Consider the following 16,484-nt stretch of genomic DNA (forward strand, 5'->3'; position numbering starts at 1 on the left):
GATGCAGTCATTGATTTGTGCAGAATCTCACCCGCATCTAAATAAGAGTATACTATTTGTGTTGAATCCAAATAAATCAGAAAAGTGTTTATACAAATGGTAACCTTATTCAGTAGCCTTGTTCAGTAATCTTGTTCAGTAACTTCATTCAGTAGCTTTGTTCTGTAGCCTTGTTCATCTCCTATTCACTACTGTATTATTACACTCACCACAGCCAACTGTTAAATAAAAAACATACTTAACAAATCATGCAATTATTACTCTCCTGTTTAAAATATCTAATTGAATGACCTTGAATAGTGATACTGATGAAATTTACTGAAAAAATATGCTACTGTGCATAGCTGTAAAGTTTTGCTTAGAAAATACATACACACACTTTCTCTCTCTCCCTCTCTTTTACAGTGAAATAGTTGGCATCAATCTGACAAAACTCAAATAAATGTTAATTTTGAATACAAGCACATCCCTCTTGCTCTGTCTTGGTTTGCCCTGGCTATTTGCCACATCATAAAAAACAATCACCAGTATCATATCCCTAACATTTAACCAGGTTACCACATATCCTCATTCAAAAAGCACCACTACAAGAATATGACAATATCAATTACATGGAACCCACTGATTCCCCATTCTTCCAAAGTAGAAGAGATCAGCTGAATATATGGTCCAGGTCAAAGGTCAAATATCGTCTCCCCCGCATTTTGTTTCCCAACACAACAGCCCCTCAGGCGCTGCTAACGTTCTCTTTCCTGCATCTCCATCGTACTGGGGGGGCTGTCAGTCCCCAGGTGGAGCTGTTGAGTACTGTTCAGCTCCTCTCCCCCACCAGCTAGTCAGTCAGTATGTCCAGGAGAACAACGCTTTGGGTTATTCATCGATTGCCTATTTCAATCCTAGCGAAAGCTACTCCGTGAACACACACACACACACACACACACACACACACACACACACACACACACACACACACACACACACACACACACACACACACACACACGACACACACACACGTACCAACGAGTGGACACACACACACACACACACACACACACACACACACACACACACACACACACACACACACACACACACACACACACACACACACACACTCCAAACGCAAGCACACCTATAGGCTTATTTATGATGAGCATATCATCTTATTACTACAGTATGAATACCAGCCGTGAGGCTCCTTGTAAAACATCCTAAATCAACACATTTAATGGTATAATATATAGATAAAAAACAAATGAACAGATGACTGAATAAATTAATGGGAAGTACTGACTACTGGTTGTTCTGTGGGCTGCTCAATTGATTCGACAGCATGCAACAGTTTGTGTGTATGTGTGTGTGTGTGTGTGTGTGTGTGTGTGTGTGTGTGTGTGAGCGCGTGCGCATGTGTGTGTGCATGTCTGTGCATAACTGTAAAAAGAAATGTCATTATAATATGATTGTGTTACTTGTGAATGTGTAATCAGTTAATCTGTGTGTCTACGGTGTGCATTCATTCACTGTGTGTGATCTGTCACAGTATTAGTATTATGTAAATAGATAAACACAAACATCAACACACGGTACCTTATGGAGATAAAGAAAGACCTTCAACCAAATAACAGGTTCTCCCACAACCTTGCAGTGTCTCAGATTAAAAAGGCAGTCAGCTCACCTTGAATTCTTCAGCAGGATCCTTGACGTTACTTTGTACACATCACGTCAAAAACATGTGAAACACTTCTCAGGCTTCACTACTTTTTTTGCCTGTAGTGAGCCTCACAGGCTGCGTTATTTCTGAAGTGGTGTCGTTTCAGAATGAGGGGTGCTGTAGCTCTGCTGGTGTTGCTGCTCTGTCGGTCTGGGACACGGGCTCAGGGAGAGAGTGGAGGGGATAGAGAGAGTTTGGTGGAGAGCCGCGGGACTGGAGATACAGAGTTGACTAGCAAACAGACGACCGGCCAGACCATCACAACGCCTGATATCTGGGGTGAGGTAGAGGAGCTTAGAGACGTGGTGGATAACCTGGGAACCATGATTTTGGAGCAGCGAAAGAAGATGAGGAACATGGAGAAAAAGATGGAAAGAAGGTGGAGAGAAAAATGGCGAAGAGGATCTGAGGCCAGACTGGAGAGTGAGAATGCTGGTATTTATGGAATTTGGTTCATTTAGAAGTCATTTCAGTGGAGGATCAACATGTTTTTGAGAATTGTTTTTTTTTCCTCTCCCATAAATCCAGCTATGGGGGCCAGACTGAGTGTCATCGAGAGGGAGGTAGAGGACTTGAAAGAACAAAATACAGGTCAGAAGGCTGTTTTGTAATATAAATTAATTTTGTATAATGAGGTCAGTTCAGAGGAGGATCATGAACTTACTTTCTTCCCACAATTCTAGCCATGGGCGCCAGACTGAGTGCCAGTGAAAGGGAGGTGGAGGAGCTGAAGAGAATAAATGCAGGTAATGTAGTTTGTCCACCAACATCAGTTGTTTCTCATTAGAAAGAAAGGGTCACGAATAAAACTGTATTTGTAAAATTGTCTATGAAGTTGTTTATAGACAGTTAGTTATGCATATTTCTCATATGAAGTCACTTTTCATGGCTGTTTCCCATGCCATTCTAGCCCTGGAGGCCAGAGCGACAGACAGTGAGAATGGGAACACAGGTAAAGGACCGGATTCCCGGATCGTAGGCGTTTGTTGCCATTTCCTACTCCTCTGAACTTTCATATGCCTTAATTACAAACATGTCTGGGATCTGTTAAATGATGACCCTAGTTTTGCCAAGGGGAAAGCACTGAGCTATGTAGGGAGAAAGGCAGGATCTCATGTTTGAGATAATGGAGGGGGACAATAGAGAGAGACTACTTCCTGGAGGAAGATGCCATGCTGACTCATTCGTTTCCATGGGAATTCTTAAAAAGATGGATGGGGCGAAGGATTAAGAGGGTGTGAACGATGCTGAATGGCCGTAAACAAAGAGCCCTCTAGAAAGGGCATTTTTCCTCCTACTTGTCTCCAAAATGTAAAAACAGGTGTATCAAATTTCAAAGAAACATATCTTAATTATATGATATTATATGCTATTTTGAAGCTGAGTCTGTACTTTTATCAAATGTAAAAGAAAGACAATCTTGAAAATTGGACATAAACTCACCTTCCTGAGTTCAGTCACATATATGAAATCATTCTGGTTAAAACAGAGAGTTTAAGCTTCAGTTGACTACTCTGTCTTTTTGTAATGGTAGCCTTAGATGCCAGACTGAATGCCAGCGAGGGGATGGTGGAGGAGCTGAGGAGAGAGAATGCAGGTAAACTCCATGGTGCATATACTGTAGGCCTGCAATTGCACATGCTTGTAATCTAATGGAATGGCTGTTGGGCTGTTGGCGAATCAGTGTTGTTTTTTTTCTTCATTGCCGAATGCGTTTGTAATATGATAAATGTTGCAGATTGCATCTTTGCTTTTCACTTAAAGCTTTTGTTAGGATTTAATTTCCATGTCTTTTTAGGTGATTTTTGTCTTCATCAGGCTCATATTATGCATTTAACATGTTTGTTTTTGTCTTTAATCAGTGAATTTGAATTCCCTCCTCTGTTTTCATAGACAGACCAAAGGTGGCCTTCTCTGCTGGTTTGACTAATGATGGATATTTAGGACCCTTTAATAGTATCACCACACTAGTATACAGAAGGGTCATCACCAACATCGGCAAGGCCTACAACCCAAATACAGGTACAGAACACACTAAAACTTTCACCTTGTATTCAAATGTGATCTGGGATCAGATCATGTTCTCATTAGACATCTGCTATCAGACAGGTGTACACATGCATTGTGATTGTGTCATCTTTATCCCATATAAAAACATGTAGACAACCAGCTATTCCAGCGTTGCTAACAGTGTCTGTGACAGTCTGTTAACTTATTTTACTCTCCTCTGATGCAGGTGTCTTCACAGCACCAGTGAGAGGACTCTACTACATCAGATTCACTGCCATGGGTCTCAAGGGTCCACCGTCCATAGATGCCTATATTTACCACAACGACAAGAGTGTCATGTTCAATCACCAGAACAATGACAATGGGCGTAATAGGTTCTTGTCTAATGCGTTGACTCTAGAGCTGGAGGCCGGGGATGTGGTCTACATGCGTCTCCCAGTAAATCAGGAGCTCTATGATGAAAAGTCGAGTAACTACAGCACCTTCAGTGGCTTCCTGCTCTTCCCTATGTGAAGGGAGCACTCTGGTGTGAGTTTGAGATCAATCAATTATCCAGATTATTTCTATCATTGATGTGAAGCGACTCCTTCACTCCGTCCAGGCTTTTCCTTGTATTTTTGACAGTTAGAATTGCAGAGAGAAAAGGAAATAAGATAATAAGAATCATAAAAATGAAGGAATTATTTGATTTGAAAATGTAAAAGGTTGTTATGTTCATATGTTGATGGACATGATAAGAAGTCCAGACCCCTCTTTGACCAGGAACCAAGTCAAAGTGTGAACTGGTAACACAGCGGTGCTTGTCCTAGTAGTGGTGTTCAAGGCACACTCAGGTTGACATTAAACAGGCTGTGTGTGTCTCTCTCCCTACCTCCCCACGGTAAGGCCTCCACATCAACACAAAACAGCCTCTTCATCTTTGTCACCGCTTGTGAACAGAACTCAGAGAAAAAAGACATGTGGCGTTCCAAAAGGTTCAGTTTTGGGTCTGGTACTGTTCAGTTTATACAGTATATGTAACCCCTTGGCAGCGTTATCAGAAAGCACGTAATTGATTTTCACTGCTACACACAGAAACATTTCTGTGTCACCAGAGTATTTTAGCTCCACAGATAAATTCGTAGACTGTATTAGTGGTTTAAATACTTGGATGGCTCACAACTTCCTCCAGCTAAATCAAGACAAGACTGAGGTACTTATTATTGGAGCCAATTATTACAGAGAATATGGCTCACATTTGAATTCACGGGCAGTAAAGATAAAACACCAGGTACAAAACCTAGGTGTCATTTTATATTCTGAACTCAACTTCAAATCACACATTAGGAATGTGACCAAAATAGCTTTTTACCAACTGAGGAATATTTCCAAGGTACGGCTGTTTCTCTCTCAGGCTGATACAGGGAAACTCTTTCCATGCTTTTATTACAAGCAGACTACTGCAATGCTCTCCTGTCTGGTCTACCCAAGAAAGCCATTGGTCAACTGCAAAACATACAGAACGCTGCAGCACGAGTACTGACCAAGACCAGACAGAGAGCACACATTACACCAGGTTTAAGGTCTCTGTACTGGCTCTCTGTGAGTTTCAGAATTCATTTTAAGATTATTTTATTGGTTTTAAATCCATCCACAATTGTGAACCCCAATACATGTCAGACCTGCTTTCAGAGTACGTCCCTCAGGCCCTCTGTCCCCAAAGCCTAGGACCAAGAGGTATGGAGAGGCAGCCTTTAGTTATGCCCCCAACCTCTGGAATAGCCTGCCAGAGAACCTGAGGGGGGCTGAAACTGTGGACATAATTTAAAAGAGATCTTTTTAGTTTTGCTTTTCCTAAGTGTGCTCTTTAGTTGTTCAGTCTTTGTTATGCTTTTTTTATCCTCTTATTTCAGTTTTTATTTTATGAATGTTTTTCCTTGTGAAGTGCAGTGTTGCATTTATGCCTCAAATGTACTGTATAAATAAAGCTTGATTTAATTTGATCTAAAAGGCCCTGCTTAATCAAAGGCTTTATTAATTAAATATCTAATGTGACTGACACAATATGATCAGTGGATTAGTGGATTCATCTACTTCAGCCACACCGGTTGGTGACAGGTGTATAAAATCAAGCACACAGCCATGCAATCTCCATAGACAAACATTGGCAGTAGAATTGTCTTACTGAAGAGCTCAGTGACTTCCAACGTGGCACCGTCATAGGATGCCACCTTTCCAATAGTCAGTTCATCAAATTTCTGCCTTGCTAGAGCTACCCTGGTCAACTGTAAGTGCTGTTATTGTGAAGTGGAAATGTCTAGGAGTAACAACGGCTCAGCCGCTAAGTGGTAGGCCACACAAGCTCACAGAACGGGGCCGCAGAGTGCTGAAGCGCTAGCGTGTAAAAATCGTCTGTCCTCGGTTGTAACACTCACTACCGAGTTCCAAACTGCCTCTGCAAGCAACGTCAGCAGAAGAACTGTTCGTCGGGAGCTTCATGAAATGGGTTTCCATGGCTGAGCAGCCGCACACAAGCCTAAGATCGCAATGCCAAGCGTCGGCTGGAGTGGTGTAAAGCTTGTCGCCATTGAACACTGGAGCAGTAGAAACACGTTCTCTGGAGTGATGAATCGCGCTTCACCATCTGGCAGTCCGACAAGACGAATCTGAGTTTTGCGGCTGCCAGGAGAACACTACCTTCCCGAATGTATAGTGCCAACTGTAAAATTTGGTGAAGGAGAAATAATGGTTTGGGGCTGTTTTTCAAGGTTTGGGCTAGGCCCCTTAGTTCCAGTGAAAGGAAATCTTAACACTACAGCATTTAAAGACATTCTAAACAATTCTGTGCTTCCAACTTTCTAGCAACAGTTTGGGGGAGGCCCTTTCCTGCATGACAATGCCCCCATGCACAAAGCGAGTTCTGTACAGAAATGTTTTGTCAAGATCGGTGTGGAAGAAGCCCTGACCTCAACCCCATCGAACACCTTTGGGATGAATTGGAACGCCGACTGCGAGCCAGGCATAATCGTCCAACATCAGTGCCCGATCTCACTATTGCTCATTGCTGAATCGAAACAAGTCCCCGCAGCAATGTTCCAACATCTAGTGCAAAGCCTTCCCAGAAGAGTGGAGGTTGTTATAGCAAAAGGAGAGGCCAATTCCATATTAATGCCCATGAGTTTGTAATGAGATGTTCGACAAGCAGTTGTCCACATACTTTGGTCATGTAATGTATAACATCATAGCCCAGGTTGAAATGCAACCTTTCATCACAAGAAGGAGAATGCCAGAGTTGTCACTTGTACTGGATATCTTTAGGTAGCTTCAGTGTGTGGGTGTGTGTCTCTCCTCTACCTTCGAGACGTGACTCTCCCTTAGGGGCGATAATGGCATTCTCCATGACAACGGCCACATGACATCACCGCTGCCCTTGAGGGCCAGGAAACATCCTCCGGGGGGGATCACCGTGGAAACACGATAGGGTCAGAGGTCGCCTCACAAGCTAGAGGAGAGGAGTGTATCCCAGCGCTCTGCCCTGGTCTGGTAGTAAGAGACTTTAACCACAGGCTGCATCTGCTCTGGCTAGGCCTGACTATGTAGCGACGGCAGCTTGCTGGCTGTCTCTCTCTAAGGCCAGAGCTGAATCAATATACTGTGGATGCACTCAGCACCCATGCATACTGTTACACAGTGCAGCCTTCGGGCAGGGGTACAGTATGTCAACAGTACAAGATTTAACACTGTACATCATCTCAGTTTATTCAGTAATGTGTTGCACTCTGAACAACAATGCATAGCAAGAACATGATTTATTTCACATCATGTCCATTTCATATTACATATCTTCCTGCAATGTTCTAAACATGGCACCCTGTAGAATATCCTTGTCAAATACCAACCATTGCTTAATAATTGAAAAGATAACAAGGCTTGAAATAAAAACACACTAATGCATTTAAAAAAAAGTATAACCAGTAAAGACAAAGAAGATGAACGATAATTGATGCTCTTCTTTAGTATCTGGATATGTCAATGCTAATAATTGATCAAGTGTGGATCACAAAACAGCTCACTCAGTGGTTCTGTGCATGAGATATTTGTGAGGTGTGCTCCTGCCCTCCAGTGGCAAAAGAAAGCAACACACTAGTTGATTAAGGCATATCATTTACTTATAATGTCTGGGGGGAAAATATATAGAACAATTCACTCAGAAAGGTGTGATATGTACAGAATGAAATGTAACATTTTAAGTCGTCTTATTTCAGAGTTGGTGAGGAGAGATTACGTATGATTTAATCTCGGTTTTGGCACATTTCAACACTAACGAGTCAGCAGGAAACTCCAAGTACAAAAATGTAGAGCCCATAAATACTGTACTACCAAGGTCAAATAAATACATCTTCGCATAAAAGTCAAATATCTTAATAACATAACGAAAAGGCAGCACTGCCTCCAATTAATTCAGGTAGCATGATACAAAAACAAACATTCAGTGAACATAAAATGACCTGTACACTAATCCAACTCTTGGATGAAGTCTTGGATAAATGTTGTTTTTATAACGCGCTGACTCCCAGTGCAAAACAGGGGCCTGGGCTTCTTTGGGATTTGTCAGTCGACCTCTAAGTGGGGTCCGTTTGGAGGTCATGTGACTATGTGGTGGCCGGCTCTACTTCACTGCAGTTGCCTCACCCTAAACAGAAACTTCCATTTCACAGATTTACTATGAAGCCATTATGGCCCCTGTAGGACAAGAGACACGAATATCACCCGTTTAGATTAGGTCCTTCCTCCACCAGGTCACACAGAGTGTGAGCATGTCCATAGAGGTATTCTACAGAGCCATACACCACCTTTTGCACATACACATGAAGATAACAGACAAACACTAAGGTGTCTCAGAAGAATACCAGCCTGCCAGGATTGTTTAGAAAGGCATATGTCGCCATTTAATGTAACAAATGGCGTCTTTCCAGAGAGAAAAAATTACAATCACACTGTAGAATGTACACACTTCCGTAAAGATATGCCCTTCCCTTCTTTCCTGTGTAATGCAGTGGAGGCTGGTGGGGTGAGCTGTATGAGGGCAGGCTCATTGGAATGTCTGGAATGGAAGGGTATCCAACACATAGAAACCCTGTTTCACTCCGTTCCATTTATTCCATTCCAGCCATTCCAATGAGCCCGTCCTCCTATGGCTCCTCCCACCAGCCTCCACTGGTGTAAAGAGTTCACCTGTGGAACATGTGAGGTTCACAGAGAGATCATGAAAGTTAAGAATGGCAACTTTATGTATAGAAGGAAGCACATTGTAGTATGATAGGGGTAAACAATGGTTCAGTTTTGGGTCCAATCCAGTTGCTACAATGGCAAAATGGGCATGTCATCACTGTGTCAGTGCAGGTCAAAATCATCACTCACCGCATTGGTTAGCAGTAAAGCAGTGGAGGGCGAGGATCCGGAGAGGGAGGGAAGCAAGTCTGGTGCTGGCCTTCGAGGACAGGAGGACTGGGACTTATGGGTGGCTAGAGCCACAGCCTGGGTAAAGCAGGAGGAAATGGCAGTTTTCCTGTCCAGGGCTGCAGGCACGTAGGTTTGGGTGAAGTCAAATGAATCATGTTCGGTTTGGGTGAAGAAGAGGCATCAGTCTGATTGTCTCCCTCTGCTGATTCACAGAAGGTATGACTCATCGTATGAAGAGAAGGGGGAGGATAAGAGGAAGGGCGGTGATTTGTTCCCCCAGGAGGCCTCACTCGTAACTGGGCCGGCTCCGTCTCGGTCCACTTCTGCCTCCTCTATCACCAGACTGGGCTTCCAGAACAATCCCCTGCTCTCCAGTAGTTCAGGAGTTGAGGTCACCTCATCTCCAGGTATTCCATTGGTGTGGGACAAAGCTGTGTATGGGTTGGGTATCTGAGAGTGTATCCGACTCCTCTGAGACTTCTACCTCTAGACTTTTCTGTAGTTCTGAATCTAGACTGTCTGTGGGTGATTCGGACTCCTCCTGGGCCTCCATCTCGGAATTCTCCTAACTACCACTGGTGAATTTGATGCGGTCTGTTAAAGCTCGATAGGACTAGACACGGTTGGAGGACTGAAGACCCAGTCAGTAGAACCTTCTGGAAACCCTGGAGGAGAAAGTTTAGAATCCATATCAGGCTCTGGGGTAGATCCCTCAACCTCTGACCTCTCCAGTGATACCAGTGTCTTCTTCCTTGTCTGGTGGTGCTCCAACCCAGGTTCAGCAACACCATTGGAGGGTTCATCAATGGTTTGTGCTGGGTCTAAGGCCTGGGTCTTCGCCAGGGTCAGGTCCACCTCCAAGCCTCTCTGCTCCTTCAGGGACTGCCCTAGGGGCACCACGGTAAATGTGGTCATCCCCTCCCTCAGACTGGGACTCCTCCAAGCTTCACCAGGGTCCTTGGTCTTGAGTTTGAGTAAAGAGAGGGGACTGAGTCCCTTACTTCCACCCGACCTTGTCAAGGACCCAGGTGAGCCTCCATCGGTGGAGTTGACGGGTCTTGGGGTTGGGAACGAAGGATGCTTGAGGTTGGCCCGGGTTTGACAAAGCAGGAAAGGGGTTAGTATCTCCCCTAGGGTGGCAGGGGAGGGAGGGATGGTAGGGATTGGAGGGTGGAAAGGTGCTAGAGGTAGTGGAGGGGGTAGAAGGGGGAGTGGGGGACACCCGAGGCTGACTCAAAGGCCTGGAGATGTTTGGGGATGAGGATGGGGAGTCCAGGTCCCCCTCACACTCTCCCATCTCCTCCTTCAGTGTGTGAAGTGACTGTCCATTCCCTGTAAAGACAGAGAAATTGTTAAGTTCATCTAGAATAGATAATGGCTGGTGGTTTGAGTAACTGAGGATTGCAATATAGGAAATAAGGGTGCAAAGATGATCGTAGATTAGATTGTGATTGAAATGAGTACTAAGGTGGTTATAGACACAATACAGACACAGCCCAGTTTCTGACAAAACAAGTTAATCAAAGCACTTCATTAAAATCGAACGAATACATTTACACAAGGAATATCAACCTATTATCTCCTCAACAGATGTAGTTTAAACTATGACTGAAAAGAAAGAGGGTAATGGTAGAAAACATGTCAATTGAGGAGCAGAAAAACAAAGAAAACTGAAAAGACAAGTTGGAGACAATACAAACCAAATCCCTTGTGGTTTTATTCAAAAGCGAACTTGTGAGGTAATATACGTCATTTACACAGAGGTGTGTATTGCCTGATGCGTCTCTCTAGAAGGCACAGTTATGACGTTGCAGGAAATAAAGCAATGTGTTACTGTACTGAGAAACCTCCCATCTAAACCCAGAGAAACGAAACGAAAGGTTACACAGGTGGTAAAAGCACAACACACTAACAAATGAAACAGAAATAAAATAAAGAGCTTATAAAGAAGACAACCGAGTGATAAACACGACAGTCCAAAAAACCAACATGGAGGAGAGCAGGAAGAATCGTTCACCACAGGGACAAGAGGAGAGTGGAGCAGGAGGAGCAGGAGGAGCAGGAGGAGCAGGAGGAGCAGGAGGAACAGGAGGAGCAGGAGGAACAGGAGGAGCAGGAGGAGCAGGAGGAGCAGGAGGAGCAGGAGGAGCAGGAGGAACAGGAGGAGCAGGAGGAACAGGAGGAGCAGGAGGAACAGGAGGAGCAGGAGGAGCAGGAGGAGCAGGAGGAGCAGGAGGAGCAGGAGGAACAGGAGGAGCAGGAGGAGCAGGAGGAACAGGAGGAGCAGGAGGAACAGGAGGAACAGGAGGAGCAGGAGGAACAGGAGGAACAGGAGGAACAGGAGGAACAGGAGGAGCAGGAGGAACAGGAGGAGCAGGAGGAGCAGGAGGAGCAGGAGGAGCAGGAGGAACAGGAGGAGCAGGAGGAACAGGAGGAGCAGGAGGAACAGGAGGAGCAGGAGGAACAGGAGGAACAGGAGGAACAGGAGGAGCAGGAGGAACAGGAGGAGCAGGAGGAACAGGAGGAGCAGGAGGAACAGGAGGAACAGGAGGAGCAGGAGGAACAGGAGGAGCAGGAGGAGCAGGAGGAACAGGAGGAGCAGGAGGAACAGGAGGAGCAGGAGGAGCAGGAGGAACAGGAGGAGCAGGAGGAACAGGAGGAACAGGAGGAACAGGAGGAGCAGGAGGAACAGGAGGAGCAGGAGGAACAGGAGGAGCAGGAGGAACAGGAGGAGCAGGAGGAGCAGGAGGAACAGGAGGAGCAGGAGGAACAGGAGGAGCAGGAGGAACAGGAGGAGCAGGAGGAGCAGGAGGAGCAGGAGGAGCAGGAGGAGCAGGAGGAACAGGAGGAGCAGGAGGAGCAGGAGGAGCAGGAGGAGCAGGAGGAACAGGAGGAGCAGGAGGAGCAGGAGGAGCAGGAGGAACAGGAGGAGCAGGAGGAGCAGGAGGAACAGGAGGAGCAGGAGGAACAGGAGGAGCAGGAGGAACAGGAGGAACAGGAGGAACAGGAGGAGCAGGAGGAACAGGAGGAACAGGAGGAGCAGGAGGAGCAGGAGGAGCAGGAGGAGCAGGAGGAGCAGGAGGAACAGGAGGAGCAGGAAGAATCGTTCACCACGGGGACAAGAGGAGAGTGGAGCAGGAGGAGCAGGAGGAACAGGAGGAGCAGGAGGAACAGGAGGAGCAGGAGGAACAGGAGGAGCAGGAGGAACAGGAGGAGCAGGAGGAACAGGAGGAGCAGGAGGAACAGGAGGAGCAGGAGGAACAGGAGGAACAGGAGGAGCAGGAGGAACAGGAGGAACAGGAGGAACAGGAGGAACAGGAGGAACACAGGAGGAGCAGGAGGAACAGGAGGAGCAGGAGGAACAGGAGGAGCAGGAGGAACAGGAGGAACAGGAGGAACAGGAGGAGCAGGAGGAACAGGAGGAACAGGAGGAGCAGGAGGAGCAGGAGGAGCAGGAGGAGCAGGAGGAACAGGAGGAGCAGGAGGAGCAGGAGGAGCAGGAGGAGCAGGAGGAACAGGAGGAACAGGAGGAGCAGGAGGAGCAGGAGGAACAGGAGGAGCAGGAGGAGCAGGAGGAACAGGAGGAGCAGGAGGAACAGGAGGAACAGGAGGAACAGGAGGAGCAGGAGGAACAGGAGGAGCAGGAGGAACAGGAGGAGCAGGAGGAACAGGAGGAACAGGAGGAGCAGGAGGAACAGGAGGAGCAGGAGGAACAGGAGGAACAGGAGGAACAGGAGGAGCAGGAGGAGCAGGAGGAGCAGGAGGAACAGGAGGAACAGGAGGAGCAGGAGGAGCAGGAGGAACAGGAGGAGCAGGAGGAGCAGGAGGAGCAGGAGGAGCAGGAGGAACAGGAGGAGCAGGAGGAGCAGGAGGAACAGGAGGAGCAGGAGGAGCAGGAGGAGCAGGAGGAACAGGAGGAGCAGGAGGAACAGGAGGAACAGGAGGAGCAGCACAGAGGAAGAGGAAAGGGGGACGCAGCTCTCACTCGCCGTCTGCAGGGGAGAAAGAAGGGGACACTGCTTAGAACAGTGGTCTACAATCCCGCTCAGGTGCCAGGATTGAGAAGTACCGCCTACCGGGAGCCCAAATCAGTGTTTAACAGCCTACAGATGAACACCACTGCCAAGGAGAACCAACAGCCAAGCAGGACAACCAGTCAGACAGGGGAATAGGAGTCAACAGAACGAGCCCACTAACATATTGACCACTAGCAGACAGGTGAGACACCATATGCAGTATATGATTCGACATGAGCCCACCCTCTAACTCAGGGATGGTTAACTGTATGATTTGGGTATGCAGACCCACGAGCCACTGCAGCCCCTCATGATAAGTTCTGTTTTTTGTGCCCAGTCCCATCAAAGTTGCCAATTCCTGATCTAACTCAATATTACAACACTGAGAGTTCATTCAAATGTCAAGTCAACTAGTGATTCAAAATGACTGACCTTTGATCTCAGGGGTGATCCGTTGTGGGTGTTAACACAGGAGGATGATGGTGTGGGGGCACAGGGAGGAGGCGGGGGGGGCTCTCCTCTTCTTCCTAGAGGTCAACTGGAAAACACCAGAAACAAATACCGCTTTAACCCATGATCCTCCAAATCCACCATACATTCTCACTGTGGTCAGGGAACAAGGATTTGGAACCACTAGTTAAAGTCTAAAGTCATTGGCTGAGTCTCAATAGTATTGACATGCTTCCTTTTCTTGTGTCCTTTTCTCTATAACCACTAAACTCGCAACATAGTCAGGCAATCAGATCAGGTGAAGTCAATATGGTGGAAGCATCCCCTGTCCTTTCACTTATAGAGCCCCACGGTGGTGGTGTAATAATACCCATAAAAACTTAGTGGACAAACAAGGAAATGGTTCCAATCATTTTTCATTTTCCACCATTTTCTAATAGGGGATTTTAGAAACACTTAAAATAAGGGCTGTGTTTCGTAAAGGCTGAACAAAGCAGACAAGCAAAGAAAACCATGAAATAGCATCGAGACACAGCCCTAAATCCTACTCCCTAACCCCCAGTCACTCACCGGCTGGACGTTGAGGTCAGCAGGGGCGCTTTGGGAGCCTGCCATGGGGGCCATGGTGTTGTCCATGGGCAGGGTGTTGGAGGAGTGGATACCCAGGGAGTTCATGCTGATGCTGGCCACCCGCTGGTTTTTCAGACCACGTGAGAAAGGGGCACTCACTGAGAGACACTTTAGAAGAAGACCACAGAAAAAAACACATATCACAAAGCTTAATCAGTGTACACTGAAATCCTACCACGCACTCAATTCTAGTACAGCTGAGAGAAAAAACTGCATCCACAGATCTAGTCAAAGTATGAAATCTATTTCTTACACAATGCTTACGTACAATATTAAAGCTAAGTTGTAGGAGAGTAAAATAAAGTACCTTTTCTGGTTTCTTCTTAATTCTCCTGAATAAGCAGAACAATCCTGTTCTCTTTCTCCTTCTCTTTCTTCCCTTTACTTGGTGGGGGGCAGCTGTTCAAGATTAGAAATAGACATCCATGTTAGCATTTTCCTATTTACAGTATATAGACACGATGCACTCAGTGGGTAAATAATATACTGTAGACAGTCTCCAAAACACAGTTTGGGTATGAAACAAGTATGCCACCAAAACTCAAAAGCAGTTACATAAAGACATCTCTCACCTGCCATGTCCTTGGCGTACAGTTCCCTTAGCCACCGAGGGACCTGCTCAGGTTTAAAGGTTCTTCAGAGCCATTGGCTCTCATTAAAATGGTGGACTCCAGGTCAAACTCACACTTCACACACACCGCAGGCAGGAGCCGCTCCAGAGGGACTCTAGGGCTGACCCTCACAACGACCTTATGGTTCTTCTTGTAGTTGATCAGCAGACGTACAGTGACCTTTCAGGAAACAGTATCCCTTCAGTACATAAACTGACCTAGGTTGGAGATTGGCTAGTGTGTACAGATGCATTTTGTTAGTATTTACCTCTGGCACGTACAGCCTCTTTATCTTCTCCTCTCCCCCTTTAGGTTTCAGTATGATCCTGTGAGCCTCCATGGCTCCAATCAGAGAGGTGGGATTGAAGGATATTTGGTTTCTGGAGTTCTATGGTGAACTCAGATGGATTCAGGTGGTTCAGGGCACAGAGTGTGACCAGTATGTCCAAGGAACCCATTTACATTTTAGTCATTTAGCAGATGCTCTCATCGAAGTGAGTGCATACATTTTCATACCTTTTTCGTACAAAGTCAATCCATTCCAAATACACAGTACAATTTTGTATGGCTCCAACGAAACATTCTGTCTGTATGCCTCTTACCTCCCATGTATCTGGGCCGTTTTCTCCAGGCCTCCTGGTAGAACCACTGCTAGAGTATGCTCCCTCTCTAGCAGGTACTCCTCCATGGAGCCTCCCCAGGGGTCTTGACGCGACCAGAGTGGGAGACTTGACTGAATCTCCCAACAGAGAGGGACAATGTCAACATAAGGAGAGGAGATGACATCCTGTGAGAAGCTGATGCCACAGTCAACTGAAAGTGTTACTATAATACATGACTTGCACTGCATGACCAAAAGTATGTGGACATGTACTCGTCCAACATCTCATTACAAAATCATGGGCATAATATGGAGTTGGTCCCCCTTTGCTGCTATAACAGCCTCCACTCTTCTGAGAAAGGCTTTCCACTTGATGTTGGAACATTGCTGCGAGGACCTTCTTCCATTCAGCTACAAGAGCATTAGTGAGATCGGGCACTAAAAGTGTTACAGGGCGATTAGGCCTGGCTCGCAGTCGGCGTTCCAATTATCCTAAAGGTGTTCGATGGGGTTGAGGTCAGGGCTCTGTGCAGGCCAGTCAAGTTTTTCCACACCGATCTCAACAAACCATTTCTGTATGGACATCGCTTTGTGTCATGTATTGTCATGTTATGTCTTGTTCCTGTTCTTTCTCTTCTCTTCGTTTCCCCCTGCTGGTCGTTTTAGGTTACCTTCTCTCCCTCTATCTCTCTCTTTCTCTATGGTCCCTTTCCTTCTCCCAGCTGTCCCTCATTCTCCTCTAACGACCTCGTTTACTCTCTCACACCTGTTCCCTCTTTTCCCTCTGATTAGGTCTCTATTTCAATTCAATTCAATTCAAGGGCTTTATTGGCATGGGAAACATGTGTTAACATTGCCAAAGCAAGTGAGGTAGACAACATACAAAGTGAATATATAAAGTGAAAAACAACAAAAATTAACAGTAAACATTACACATACAACAGTTTCAAAACAGTAAAGACATTACAAATGTCATATTATATATATATATATATATATATATATATATA

At 45.9% G+C, this 16,484-nt stretch overlaps 2 protein-coding genes and 1 long non-coding RNA gene across 3 annotated transcripts; 1 reads left to right on the top strand and 2 right to left on the bottom strand.

The window, feature by feature from the left end:
* Positions 1-1,718: 1,718 nt before the first annotated feature.
* LOC118374189 (cerebellin-4-like) lies at positions 1,719-5,691 on the top strand. Its single transcript, XM_035760567.2, has 7 exons — positions 1,719-2,149; positions 2,243-2,305; positions 2,398-2,460; positions 2,625-2,666; positions 3,249-3,311; positions 3,608-3,736; positions 3,951-5,691. Exons 1-7 carry the CDS (start codon positions 1,822-1,824, stop codon positions 4,235-4,237), a joined length of 975 nt encoding a protein of 324 aa, XP_035616460.1. The 5' UTR covers positions 1,719-1,821; the 3' UTR covers positions 4,238-5,691.
* A 1,804-nt stretch (positions 5,692-7,495) lies between these two features.
* On the bottom strand, positions 7,496-14,658 carry LOC118374187 (uncharacterized). Its single transcript, XR_004823553.2, has 4 exons — positions 14,570-14,658; positions 14,203-14,370; positions 13,615-13,720; positions 7,496-10,498 (listed from the first exon to the last, which is right to left on the bottom strand). It is a non-coding gene; the product is annotated as an uncharacterized LOC118374187 (long non-coding RNA).
* Positions 14,659-14,837: 179 nt separating this feature from the next.
* On the bottom strand, positions 14,838-16,269 carry LOC118383271 (cordon-bleu protein-like 1). Its single transcript, XM_035769853.2, has 2 exons — positions 15,142-16,269; positions 14,838-15,053 (listed from the first exon to the last, which is right to left on the bottom strand). Exons 1-2 carry the CDS (start codon positions 15,211-15,213, stop codon positions 14,862-14,864), a joined length of 264 nt encoding a protein of 87 aa, XP_035625746.1. The 5' UTR covers positions 15,214-16,269; the 3' UTR covers positions 14,838-14,861.
* Positions 16,270-16,484: the final 215 nt, after the last annotated feature.

Source organism: Oncorhynchus keta, chromosome 37 (assembly GCF_023373465.1).
Source record: "Oncorhynchus keta strain PuntledgeMale-10-30-2019 chromosome 37, Oket_V2, whole genome shotgun sequence".
NCBI classification, from domain to species: Eukaryota; Metazoa; Chordata; class Actinopteri; order Salmoniformes; family Salmonidae; genus Oncorhynchus; species Oncorhynchus keta.

What these genes read in the sequence shown, in the direction of transcription:
- LOC118374189 (XM_035760567.2), top strand. Translation starts at nt 1,822, where the DNA reads ATGAGGGGTGCTGTAGCTCTGCTGGTGTTGCTGCTCTGTCGGTCTGGG. An exon ending in ACTGGAGAGTGAGAATGCTG is followed by an intron (nt 2,150 to 2,242) that starts GTATTTATGGAA and finishes CCATAAATCCAG; the next exon opens with CTATGGGGGCCAGACTGAGT. An exon ending in GCTGAGGAGAGAGAATGCAG is followed by an intron (nt 3,312 to 3,607) that starts GTAAACTCCATG and finishes CTGTTTTCATAG; the next exon opens with ACAGACCAAAGGTGGCCTTC.
- LOC118383271 (XM_035769853.2), bottom strand. Translation starts at nt 15,213, where the DNA reads ATGGAGGCTCACAGGATCATACTGAAACCTAAAGGGGGAGAGGAGAAG. An exon ending in AGAGGCTGTACGTGCCAGAG is followed by an intron (nt 15,054 to 15,141) that starts GTAAATACTAAC and finishes GTTTCCTGAAAG; the next exon opens with GTCACTGTACGTCTGCTGAT.